The sequence below is a fragment of the Aegilops tauschii genome, chromosome 2 (genome assembly GCF_002575655.3).
Source record: "Aegilops tauschii subsp. strangulata cultivar AL8/78 chromosome 2, Aet v6.0, whole genome shotgun sequence".
Taxonomy (NCBI): Eukaryota; Viridiplantae; Streptophyta; class Magnoliopsida; order Poales; family Poaceae; genus Aegilops; species Aegilops tauschii.
Genome location: NC_053036.3, coordinates 481,701,486 through 481,713,081, shown reverse-complemented (window position 1 = coordinate 481,713,081; position 11,596 = coordinate 481,701,486). Strand labels below are relative to the sequence as shown.

At 46.6% G+C, this 11,596-nt stretch overlaps 3 protein-coding genes across 3 annotated transcripts; 1 reads left to right on the top strand and 2 right to left on the bottom strand.

Annotated features, from left to right (window-relative positions):
• The first annotated feature begins 873 nt into the window (after nucleotides 1-873).
• Nucleotides 874-6,508, top strand: LOC109780043 (uncharacterized). Its single transcript, XM_020338634.4, has 9 exons — nucleotides 874-1,307; nucleotides 2,203-2,708; nucleotides 2,906-3,005; nucleotides 3,864-3,929; nucleotides 4,214-4,328; nucleotides 5,387-5,475; nucleotides 5,595-5,656; nucleotides 5,772-5,868; nucleotides 6,049-6,508. The coding sequence occupies exons 2-9, from the start codon at nucleotides 2,407-2,409 to the stop codon at nucleotides 6,097-6,099; spliced, it is 882 nt and encodes a 293-aa protein (XP_020194223.1). The 5' UTR covers nucleotides 874-1,307; nucleotides 2,203-2,406; the 3' UTR covers nucleotides 6,100-6,508.
• Nucleotides 6,476-7,379, bottom strand: LOC109780044 (psbQ-like protein 3, chloroplastic). The gene is made up of 2 exons (XM_020338635.4): nucleotides 6,793-7,379; nucleotides 6,476-6,704 (listed from the first exon to the last, which is right to left on the bottom strand). The coding sequence occupies exons 1-2, from the start codon at nucleotides 7,276-7,278 to the stop codon at nucleotides 6,606-6,608; spliced, it is 585 nt and encodes a 194-aa protein (XP_020194224.1). The 5' UTR covers nucleotides 7,279-7,379; the 3' UTR covers nucleotides 6,476-6,605.
• A 2,876-nt stretch (nucleotides 7,380-10,255) lies between these two features.
• On the bottom strand, nucleotides 10,256-11,488 carry LOC109780040 (uncharacterized). Its single transcript, XM_073509595.1, has one exon. The coding sequence runs from the start codon at nucleotides 11,437-11,439 to the stop codon at nucleotides 10,909-10,911; it is 531 nt and encodes a 176-aa protein (XP_073365696.1). The 5' UTR covers nucleotides 11,440-11,488; the 3' UTR covers nucleotides 10,256-10,908.
• Between the last annotated feature and the right edge of the window lie 108 nt (nucleotides 11,489-11,596).

The following is an 11,596-nucleotide window of genomic DNA, read 5'->3' as shown; positions in this document are numbered from 1 at the left end:
TCAATAGTGATGACAAGAAAACTATAATACACACATAAATGCTTTACTTTCTCTGTTCCTAAATAGATGTCCTTTTAGCATTTTTTAATTTGTTTCTGAAGTCGTCCAAGTTTTGTTTTGTGTTTTATTCTATCGTTTCAAGGAAACATTACACCCCTAGCATACTAAACCATTTATTAGTATGGACCAAAGCAACCCACATCTTTTGAAAGGTGGTTTCTAGAGAGAAGTAAAGGCATTCCTTGTAATAGTGATTGTGACCGGAGCAATACACATCTTCTAAAAGCGGTAAGCATACTAAACAGGGGTAGTGCGGTTTTGAAAACGTAAAATTCTAAACTTCATGCACACCGGAAAGCAGGGTGTGCGTTTTGAGCGTTACCTCTATCAATGAATAGTAGCATTGCTACAAGATTTTTTCGGCGCAAATTAAAATATTCTTTTGCAGTGCATTATATAATATAAACATATCTGATGCAGGAAAACGTGCGACAAAAAAAAGTCGTCTTTGTATGACGCACAAAACATCATTTCATACAGATAAAGCATCGTCGCTTCTCTCTCGCCTATACCGAGACTGACTGGCATCACACTATTATAGATACCCTAATATTACTAGGGGCGCAATGCCATAAAGAGCAAAGGCAGTTTTTTTTTTTTTGACAATAAGAACAAAGGCAGTTGAATTCACAAGAATAGAAATTGGGCGGAAAGGAGCACGGTCCTGTTGCTTTCCTCGCATGAAAAAAGAGAGCCGGGAAAGGCAGGGTGGAAATGTAGACTCTGGCTTGGGTGGTTTCTTTCCAACTAAAACTGCCGCGAGGAAGCCCTCTGCCCCTGCCTCTCAAAAAGAGGGGGAGTGAAACCTATGATGGACACCAATTGTGGCAATCATTTGCTCGGAAGCCTCTGCCTCCACCGGGTTCCGATCTCCTCTCCTCGCTCTGAAACCCGAACGCCCAACAGAGATCGCCCCTGCCTCTCCCCCTCCTCCTCCACCACCACCACCCTTTTGTCAACTTGTTAAACTGGCACACGACTTCGGCTTTTTGGAGAGGGGAGGCCACACACACACAGAGACGGCTTACTGGAGAGGCGGGGCCGCCGCTTTTCGGCCTCCTCCCCATTGGAGCGCACAAAGCCGGGCGGCACCATTTAACACTACCACCTCCACCTCCACCACCACCACCACCACGCGCACCGTCACGCACACCAAGCGCCGGGGAGTCGACACGCAGGAACCACACTGGACTTCGCCTTCCCCGGCCCGCTGCTCCCCCCGCTGCATCCAGATCGGACCCGGACTGGTAAGTTCGCCGGCAATTCCGTCTGGCCACCTGCTACCTGCCTTCTTGCCTGTTTTCCTTTGCCGCTTTCGGCTCCGGCGGGAGGATCGGGGCCTGGCTCTGCTCCCTTTCCGAGCGCCTCCTTTGTGCGCTTCTCTCGTAGGCAACACGCACGTTTTCTGGATAAGATTGGGGGCACGAGCCAGGTCTGTTCCCTGACGGCGCTCTGCATGCATGCCCGCCCGCCCGCCCGCCCGCCCGCCTGCCCGCCTCACTGTGTGTTGATTGGTCAGGCCTGGCTTTACGTAATCATTTCTACAGGTTTGTCTTGGGTCTCTATCCACGACCTATGAACGAACTGCGGGAGAGCAGATTGCTCGGGTCCTTGTCCACATGTTACTTTCTTGATTGGATTCTTTCATGGAGTTATTATTGGCTCTTTGTTGTTTATGGGGTTTTAGTTACTCTTCATTCATGTGGTTTTGCACTGCCGACTCTGTTTAACATGTTGGTCCCATAGATAAACATACTTTGCCAGTCGAATTGATCGACGAAAGTACCTCTGGCTGATTTCTGAACTCACCCAAGAATTGCCTAGGAAATGAAAGAATCTGAGTGTCTTGTAAGGCTGATAGTTTGATGTTTTAGTATGATCATTTGCAACTGTCATGCAGTTGAGAAGAGTTTGATGTTTTAGGTACGGAACTGACAATACATTAGCGTCTTTGACAAGTGAAAGAAAAATTCTGTTTCTGAAGTGTACCTTTCGGTCAGAGCATACTTCTTTCTGTTCCACATATTACTCTTTTGATGAGGCATAGGAAATTTCGAGTTCTTCCTGTGTATTGGATTATCTTTTCTCCAAAATTTCAAGGTTCTAACTCTCTTTTGCCATGTCTACTATTTGCATCTGCAGAGATTGTTGCCAGGAGTCCACACTTGGAAGAATTAGCGGAGCAGTAGGCGAAAAACTTGCCCAGGGTGTGAACAAATGCAGTAAAACTTGAAACAAGAAGCTCTGATCTGCTGCCGGCATTCTGAAGTTGCTCTGGAGCTAGCAGTGCATCCTTCCACGCTGGAAGTACCAGATTCTGTTCTAGAGGAGTTGCTGGGCATAGAGATGGCAGACGATCCTAATCAAAACTTCGGGCCGTTTTCGCAGCCGTTCTGCAGCCAGAATGTGGTTTCATTTCAGACGTGCGCGACGCCCAGCGGGTCGGGAGGCAGCATGCCGGTGTACCTAGACTGCTCCAGCAGCATGGGGTCTAACATGGGGATGATGAACACCACGCCTTCAGTAGCTGTCTCCACAAGTTCATCCAACATGGTTGCTGAATCTGCGCAGAACCTCAAATATGGAGGACCCCTAGCTGAAAGCTGGTCGCATCTCGAGATCCAAGTGCTGAAAGATTGCCTAGATAGGTAAGCTATTTCCACTTGTCTTGCTGTTTTTATAAGGAAATTAACACAGAACATGTGGTCTCCATCGTTCAGCATCCTAAAACTCTGTCCATTAGACACAGATTTTATTGTCATGTTGGTTTATGCTACCATAAATCTTTCTTTGTATCCCTTGATTTTTGCGTTCGTTCCATTGCCTCTCATGTGCACCCTTTCAGATATGTGAATGAACATGGTATCATGAAGTACATAAAGATAGCCGCTTCCCTACCAACCAAGACGGTGAGGGATGTCGCGATGAGATGCCAATGGATGGGGGTAAGTAATCTCTAATTTGCATACATACTCTGTATTTGTTCTTGTTTTTCTGCTTACCTGGATGCCATCTGTTTGAGGCGTTCCTTTGGAAGTGCTACATCAGAAAATAGTTCATGCCCAAGAAGGGACAACAATTATTTAGATCTGAGCACTGAATGGATACAAACCCACACATCCACATATTTGGCAATTTCTTCGGGTGCAACTGTACAAGAAGAAATTAATCGTTTTTTTTCCTCCTAGAGCAGCTCGTTTCAAGGAACATGCTAAAATTTGTCTTGGTTTCAAGATTAATCTGAACATACTAGGATTGGTGATAGATGCATTTATACTAAATGTTGCATATATTAGGACGAGTGGAAGGTACACTTATTCTCACTGTATATACAAATACTACATTTTGGACCTTATATAGTGGGACATGAGTTGGCAATCAGTGTATCCTTTTGGTATGCTATTTTATTCTTGTCCATTCGTGTTACCTAAAAGGAAAGGTATATAAAACACAGGTGTTCTTATTTAATTACAAAGTAATAAAGTATCATATATTATTTCATCAGTGATCCATCTTTTCGGCTCAATATATTTATTAGTTACAACAGCTGAATTGGTAATACTCGCCTGAGCTTTTGATCGACCAATAGTTCTGTGCTGTTGAAGATTAAAGCATGATACCTTTTAAACCTGGAATATTGATTCTCATGAACCAAAATGTAGTGCTTTATTTTCTGCAGAGTCTTGCTGAAGATATAAGGCTGGCATTTGATTCTAGAACATATACTGTTAAGATAAATATGTTCTAGCTGACTTAGCACCCTTTTTATTTTTAATAATGTAAATGGTTTGATGCTTTTATAGAACAAACAAACTACAAGACGGCGGAGGCCTGCAGAACATCATAGCAGAAAAATGAAAGATAGAAAGGTACTAGCATCTTCCTTTTTCTATTTTATGAACTTTGTTTCATATAACATCGGTAATTATCCCCAATAATTAGAGATAAAACTATGAAGAAAGCTTTCAGTCAAAATTGTTATAAAGGTGTGGATAAGAATACCTAAGATGTACTACTATCAGTTCCTTACAAAGGTATTTTTGAAAGAAAATTTTGAGGGGGCAAAAGTTTATGTAAAATATACCTATTATCCTGTGCATGTCACATGTTATGTGCATATTTTTGTCTGGTCTTACTCATGGTTATTTCTCAGGATAAAATGGTGGGGCCTTCATCCTGGGGTACCACTCATCCTGTTCAGACAGATACAGGAGTCTCTTCCTTTGTGCCGCATCATGCCATTCAAAACAGTCAATATCTATCTGGAGGTTGGTAGATCACCTGAGTATCAGGCTTTCTTTCTTTACAATTTAGCAGGTCCAATTGATTTATTCCGTAATTCCATTACCAACCTATTTTGCTTATAGCTAGCTGCCATGATGTTTTTACAAAGAAAAGACAGTACGACAGTATCATCTTGCAAAAAATTTATACTCATATAAACATACCAGTTTGTGTTGATGGTTCATTTACCCTAGGATCGTACCAACCGTATGATTTGCAATCAATAGTTGAGATTGAGTTGAGATACTCCCGACCCACTTAAATATGTTTTGTAAAAAACACCTTGTTCTGCCATGAATTTGTGGATACACAGAGCATCATCTCAACCCAATAAAGTAGCAACTAATAAGTCTTGCAAACATGTATAATTATGATCTTTTTAGGTCGTAGCAAAGCACTGGTTTCTTGGTAGTTACTGAAAAACACAAAGTGCTAGTTAACTGGCATAGTTTCTGTGTGTTGATACAAAATAATGCGAAAAGGCCATGCAATGGGGTGGAGTGGGTTGAGGCGGCACAAAACTACCGAAGAAGGTGAGAGAGGTGTGAAGCTGCTTGATGTAGATCTGACCACCATGACCAGTTGATATATTTATAGGAGTAAAGAATTTTACAACAAAATTGCAGTACTTAGTGGACTTAGTTATTGACTACATTTCTAAATTTAACTCACATAGGCAGGGATTATTTTAATAAAAGGCACGGGATTACTTTTGACTCCATTGGAACTTGTTATGTAGAAATATGTATCGTTGTACTTGCAAGAAATGATTAAGAGAGTCGCCATCTTAGAAATCGATCTCTGAACATTGAGTACCTGTGGATATGTCGAACCTGTTTCGCCAAACTTGGGGTTATATGGACCACCAACCGTGTGGTATTTAACGGGGGTGAAACTTACTGTAAGATCACAAGCCATTTCCTCCTGAACTTCAAATATAATATGCAGGTTCAGAGATCCTGATGGTCGACGAGATTCAGCTAATGCTTTCCATTTGTTTTGATCCTTGTTCCATAAACTGACCATCTTTTCCACCATGTAGCCTCTGAGATGGATCGTATAGTACAGCTTGTACTGGAAGAAAATAATCGGCTTCTTGCTCAGATAGACACAAATATTCAAACATTTCAGGTCAGTCTTTCTTTCATGTGCAATTACTCGTACAGGAGAATGATTTTCTCAGTCAGCCATCATCTGGAGTGTTCTTTTTCTATGAATGGGTTTCATATCGATTGTCTTATTTCTTCCAGGCTCAAAATAACAACGATCTCTTCAATCGCGTGAGAAGGAACATTGATGGCCTTTTGAAAATGTAAACATATTGTTCCACCTATGATCCATGCATAATTCAGTTGCAGAAATATAAAAGCTGTGCTTGTGAAGAAAAAATAAATCCCTGCCTCTAATGATGCTTCTTCTATAAACAGCATGAGCCAAATGCCGGGAAAAATGAGTCAGATGCCTCAGTTGGGAGTTGCGGTGAATGAAAACCTTGCCAGTTACTTGCTCCCAGATCTTACAATGGTCAGTTCTTCCAGTTGATGTCACTACTTAACACTCTTTTTTATCACAAACCAGTTTGAGGTTCTGCATTTTACCTAGTGATTTCATATCCTTCCATGAACTGCTTTGGAGTTCGAAATGCACAATTTTGTGTTGTTCTTGATCTAGTAAACCAACTTACCAAGTAACCTTTCTCTCTAGGCACAAGTTCTTGGAAATAGCCATTTGAAGGAGGAGCCAAGAGGATGGTGAGTCGCAGCCAAAGCAGGTCACAGATGAGCCAGATACTGAAACTTCATCGGTAGTTCGACGAGTTATAGGAAGATAAATACTGCTTCAGCATGTACGCCGGATGGCGACGAATAGAGTCACCAAGGAACCTTGTTTCCTCTATCTGGAAGCAAAGGAGAGGTGAGTGGTGACTGAGGAACCACTCTGCATTGCATTGCGACAAGCCTGTATATTGGTGGCTGAACATTGATCGAGCAGTGATGGTTTCAGGAAATTGCAGTTTTTCTCGTCCTGCTGCACCTGCAAATGTTGAATCTTTTTTTGGGTTTCTCCTCCAGAGAGTAGAGTAAATATTAGTAGAAGATGTAGCAACAACAAGAAGATAATAAGAATTAGCTACATAGCAAAAGAAAAGCCTTTTTGCCGGTCACTATTAATTTGCTTCTCCTTGTATGCAAACGTAAATCCGGATGTCTGGTTTTACCCAATCTCCCCCTCTATCCTAGACGATAGAGCCAGTGCAAAAACTACATGATTCTGGCAAAAATCTGGTCAATGGCGGCCACAATGTTGCCGTAGCATTCCTGCACCTGGAGCTCATCCTTGTCTCTGGCCGCATAGTCCAGCTGCGCGCACAAGAGCAGAGCAATGTCAGCGCGCCATGAGCAATGCCAGAGGCTCAAAAGGCGGATTGATTTGTGTGCGATCCCCTACTCTGCTGACGTTGTTGAAGAGGTCGGAGTAGAGCCTCCGGAGCTCGGGGCGCTGGCCCGGCGGCCTCGCCTGGATGATGGCGTACAGGTCCTGCTTGAGGTTGGCGGCGCTGGCCCGCAGCGCCGTCTGCAGCTCCCGCCACGACCTGGCGTCAATGAACTGCTTGACGCGCACCAGGTTCCTCGCGTGCGTCCTCACCACGGCCTCGGCCTCCTCGCTCGACTGCTCCGGGATGGTGATCCGGAGGTCGAGGTCGAACGCGCCTGCGATGCCCGCCGTCGGCGGCAGCAGCTGGGACGCGAGGAGCGCCGCGCCGGTCGCCGCTGCCGCCGCCGCTAGGCTCCTTCTGCCGCTGCAGCTGCTGCTGCCGGTTGGTTCCTGCGGGTGGTGGTGGCCATTGCTCGGGGGCTTGGTGGCGGGTTTGTTAGGAGAGCGGGAGAGGCTTGCGGCGAGTGATTGGATGGCGAGCTGCAATGCCATTGCCATGGCGGACCCTTTCCACCTTGGTGGAATCTTGTTCGGTTCTCCATGGGTTCAGGTATGCACAGCATAGTAGCCATGTATTCCGAGGATAAGGTTCGTCACGTTCGCCAGGAGCTAATCTGGCGGTCGTCTGCTGTTTAGACGAATTGCCATGGGTTTAGGTTTAGTTGCTGGTTTTTTTTTTTTTTGGACTGAATTGCTGGTTTGTTGTTCACTTGTAGTTGGGTGTGTTTCCCTGTTTTGCTATAACCTTTGTAAAACTTGATGGTGGTTTCTTTAATGAAAATCGACAAAGAGGCTCATTGTTTCAAAGAAAAAAGAAGATGAATTGTCCGATGTTGCTCCTATTCTTTTCCTCCGATACATACTAGAACGCGTGTCATATTCCATCAGAGCATCTCCGGATGGTCTAATTGTTCTTTTTAAGAAAAATCCTCTAATCTATTAATAGTATGCAACCTAGGGAAACAACCCATCTTCCGCATCTCCCACGAAACCTGGTTGTCTCCTTCTCTCCCCCAGCTGTCACCGCTGGTAGGTATGCCTTCTCGTGCGGTGAATCTCTCGTGAGGGGAGCTCTCCAATCGCGAGGCACGACAACCCAGAATGGTGCGACACCGTCGATGGAGCATGAATGTCGAGGCGAGGACTCCGAGTGCCCTAGGTGGTGGTCGTGCTGCGTGGGCAACAATGGACGGTGTGGGTGGTCGTGTGTAGTGATGGGCTTCCGATGCCTAAATCCGACAATGGTGTCTTTGGCAGCTGGTTGATGGTGGCAGTGGCGAAGCCGCAATGACAACGGCGACGCGAAGATGTGTAGCAGCGACCCTGGGATGGTACGGCTATGGCATGTGGCGGCCATGGAGTTCTCAACCCTGTTGTCACTAGCGACCTCTGCCATAGGGTTTCTGCAGCATGTGTGAGTGAGATGGCTCCCGGAGATATTTGGCTCACTGCGTTATATGACAATTCTATGCTCACATGTATAGATATGATTGTGTGGTGATATACACATCAAGGATATGTGCGTGACCGGCTACCTTCGGGCATGAGTGTCATGCAATCGTTCAGATTTCAGTTTTCCGTTACCATGGTGTTTGGATGCCTTTCCTTGCAGCTTCGTCTTCCAAGGGTGGCGGCAAAACATGGTGTCTTCGGCTTGGTTGTGCTCTTTGCACGCTGGATCGTGAGCCGGTTGAAAACCCTAGGTATAACTTTCAATGGGTGCACCTGACAATGGTGGTGTTTTACACGTCGTGTCCTTGTTGAAAGGCATTGCTTCGAGTCTGATTAGATATGCTCTTCAAGGTGAAAACCTAATATCTCACATGTAATGGTTGGATGGCGCGACGGTGGAGCTATAGCATCGTTACTTTCTTGAAGGCGTTTTTTCCGAAGAACCTTTCTTGTAGCTTATGTGTTGTCAAGGACGGTGGATGGCGTTGCCACTGGTTTGTTGCAAGTCGTTGGTTGTATCGATTTTTTTCTTCGTCTTCCATTTATCGTTTTGGCTGTCTGCATCCTAGATGCCCCCGACGGCTGGACCACCGAACCCATGACGAGGCGCAGGAGGAGCTGGTGGGGCCCCGGAGTCTTTTCCAAGAGACATCCATCGAGCAAACATGACCTTTGGGGACTTAAATCCAAGCACACACAAAAGAAGACCGCCAGGGAGGTCTACACTCCCATACCAGGCATACAACAATACCTGGATTGGTCCGACTCCTCGATCTCTTTCAACAGGTCTGACCATACATACTTCGTGCAAAATCCTGACAAGTCTGCTCTAGTACTTGATCCGATAATCAAAGGAGGCTAGCTCACAAAGGTACTCATGGATATCGGGAGAGGCATCAACATCATCAATGCAGATACAATGAGAAAAATGGGCCTTCCTCCGACCGGCCTCCGGCCCTTGCCAACACACTTCTACGTCATCGTGTTAAGAAAGAAGGCAGAGCTTCTTGGACAAACCTCGCTGGAGGTCATATTGTGACATGACCTTATGTATTGCAAAGGGAAATGTTTCTCAAATTATACCTATAAAGGTAGCACAAATCTCAATGGATGGCAGATGCTTTGCCGTTACATACTCTTGCCGGTAGGTTTACCATTTTCCGAGGAGCAGATGTAGTGGTGGTCCCGAGTCGCCCAGAAGAGATGGACGGACACGAAGCTGACGAGGAAATGACTAAGAAACCTCTCATGCGAAAAAGAAAAGGAAGCATTTGTAACCGGCTGGCCGGTGGAAATTTTGGCCGGCTGCGCACGCTTCGTTGGATCGAGGCAGATCCAACAGACTGTTACTTTTGAGGATACTGCTGGATTAAGTCATGTGGCCCACTCCTCACCATGTATACCTTGTCATATATTTTCGCCTTTCTTCTTCCCCCATTCAAATTTGCTCTCCTCCGCTGCTCCTTCCCGTCATTTTCTACCGCAGTGAAACCACCGCGAGCTACCGGTGCTGCAGGGATGCGGCGAGGTATGCTAAGGGGGGCAGCGGTGCTGGACGTGAGCCACCTCAAGGACGAGCCTCCGCTTTTTTCACACCGCTGTGAGGTCTACAAAACATGGCGATGCAGCAGTCGCCATGGATGCACCCTCCTCCCCACACACCTTTCACTCATGGGAGTGTTGCAACCCCTGAGAGCGAGATGCTACAACCAGCCACTAGAGATGCTACATCCGATGGCAAGGATGCTACAATTGACAAACTTTTTGCTGGAACCAACTACTGGAGTTCGTTGTCAAATTTTGTTTTGCTGAACCGACATTTGGTTTTGCTACTCCATTGACTTCACTTGCTACTACCGGCGACGACATTTTTTTGCTACATCATTCATGAAGATGATGCAACCCTGATGGTGGGTAGCAACGTTATTTTGCTGCAACCACACAACTTTTTGCTACCACCGGCGACAGTTTTTGTTACCACCATATGCAGATGTGATCGGCAGCAATTTGTTTTTTGCTAAAACTGTGTCGTTTTGTCTTGCTACAACCGGCAACCATAAAAGCTACAACCGGTGAGCGTTTTTACTATGATGGCGATGGGGTGGCGGCACCAGCGAGTTTTTTTCCCTAGAACTGACACACTTTTTTGCTACGATCGGCCGACTTTTTTGCTGCAACCGACAACACAAGGGAGAGTACAGTTTTTTGCCAGCTCGCCGTCGGAGGTGCTGTGACCGCCAGCCGTCGCCACCGGAGCGACCGCCACCATCGAAGCTGCGACGGTCGTCACGGGGATCTGTAACCATGGGGACACGCTGTTGCATGCACGGAGCCGGTGAGAAATACAGGAGACGACGGCGGTGACGGCAAGTTGGGCCGGTCGACTGGTGGCTAGCACTAGCCAAAAGAAAAGGAGCAAAACTGTTATTGAAACCAAATTTCGAAAGGCATCGCATCTAACATTTATTTGTACTCAATAGGTATATCCGTAGCCCACATGTGTACGTAGTACACTTAGTTACAAGTTACGAACACTCCATGTAGAAATCAAAATAAAGTGATACAAGCTGGCCTGTCCTTCCTCATCGAAAGTAAGAACGTACTCATCTCCTCTTAACACGTACCTGACGTACGCACGCCCTCGATCTCTCAGCTCTCATGTCTCAGCGTCGGGCGTCATGGCGAGCGCTGCAAAACCGGGGGAAAGTTCTGCGCCCTGAGCTGCTCATAGAACATACTGATGAACTCCTCCGCCCTGTAGTCTACGTCCGGCTCAAGCTCGTAGCAGGCCAACCCATCAGCCTCATCTTCCTCCTCAACCACATCGCCCTCCTCTGTCGCTGGCGGCGACCGGTACGATGCCCCAACGGTGGCGCCAAAGCAGGAAGCGACGGCAGCGCCGGCGGCGGCACCCCGCTTCAGCCGTGACTGGAGCCTCTTGGCCGCGAGGAATGCGGGGCTAGGGCTGTTGCTACACGAGAACTCGTGCTCCATTAACGCGCGAGGAGGGTGGTATGGCGGCAGACGCTTGTTGCTCTTGCCTTGGTAGGAGGAGAAGACGGCCTGGGTACGCCTCGCCACCCTGTGGAGGAGTCGGCGCCGGCTCGTGAAGAGGTACTTGAGGTAGTCTGCGGCGAGGACGAGGAGGCTGCGCAGACGACGCCTCGCTGTCTTCGAGCTGCAGCGCCGGAATCGATCTTCTTCCATGCCGTCGCGCCGGGAAGTTGATGATGATCCTGGTAGGGTTTTTGTCAGTCTATATGTAGCATGAGGAATTTCTGACCTGGACCGTCCTTGCTCAAGGGCTATCCTTTTATAGCTAGCGTAGTAGAGATAGAGAGGGATGAAAATCATTGGTGTCACA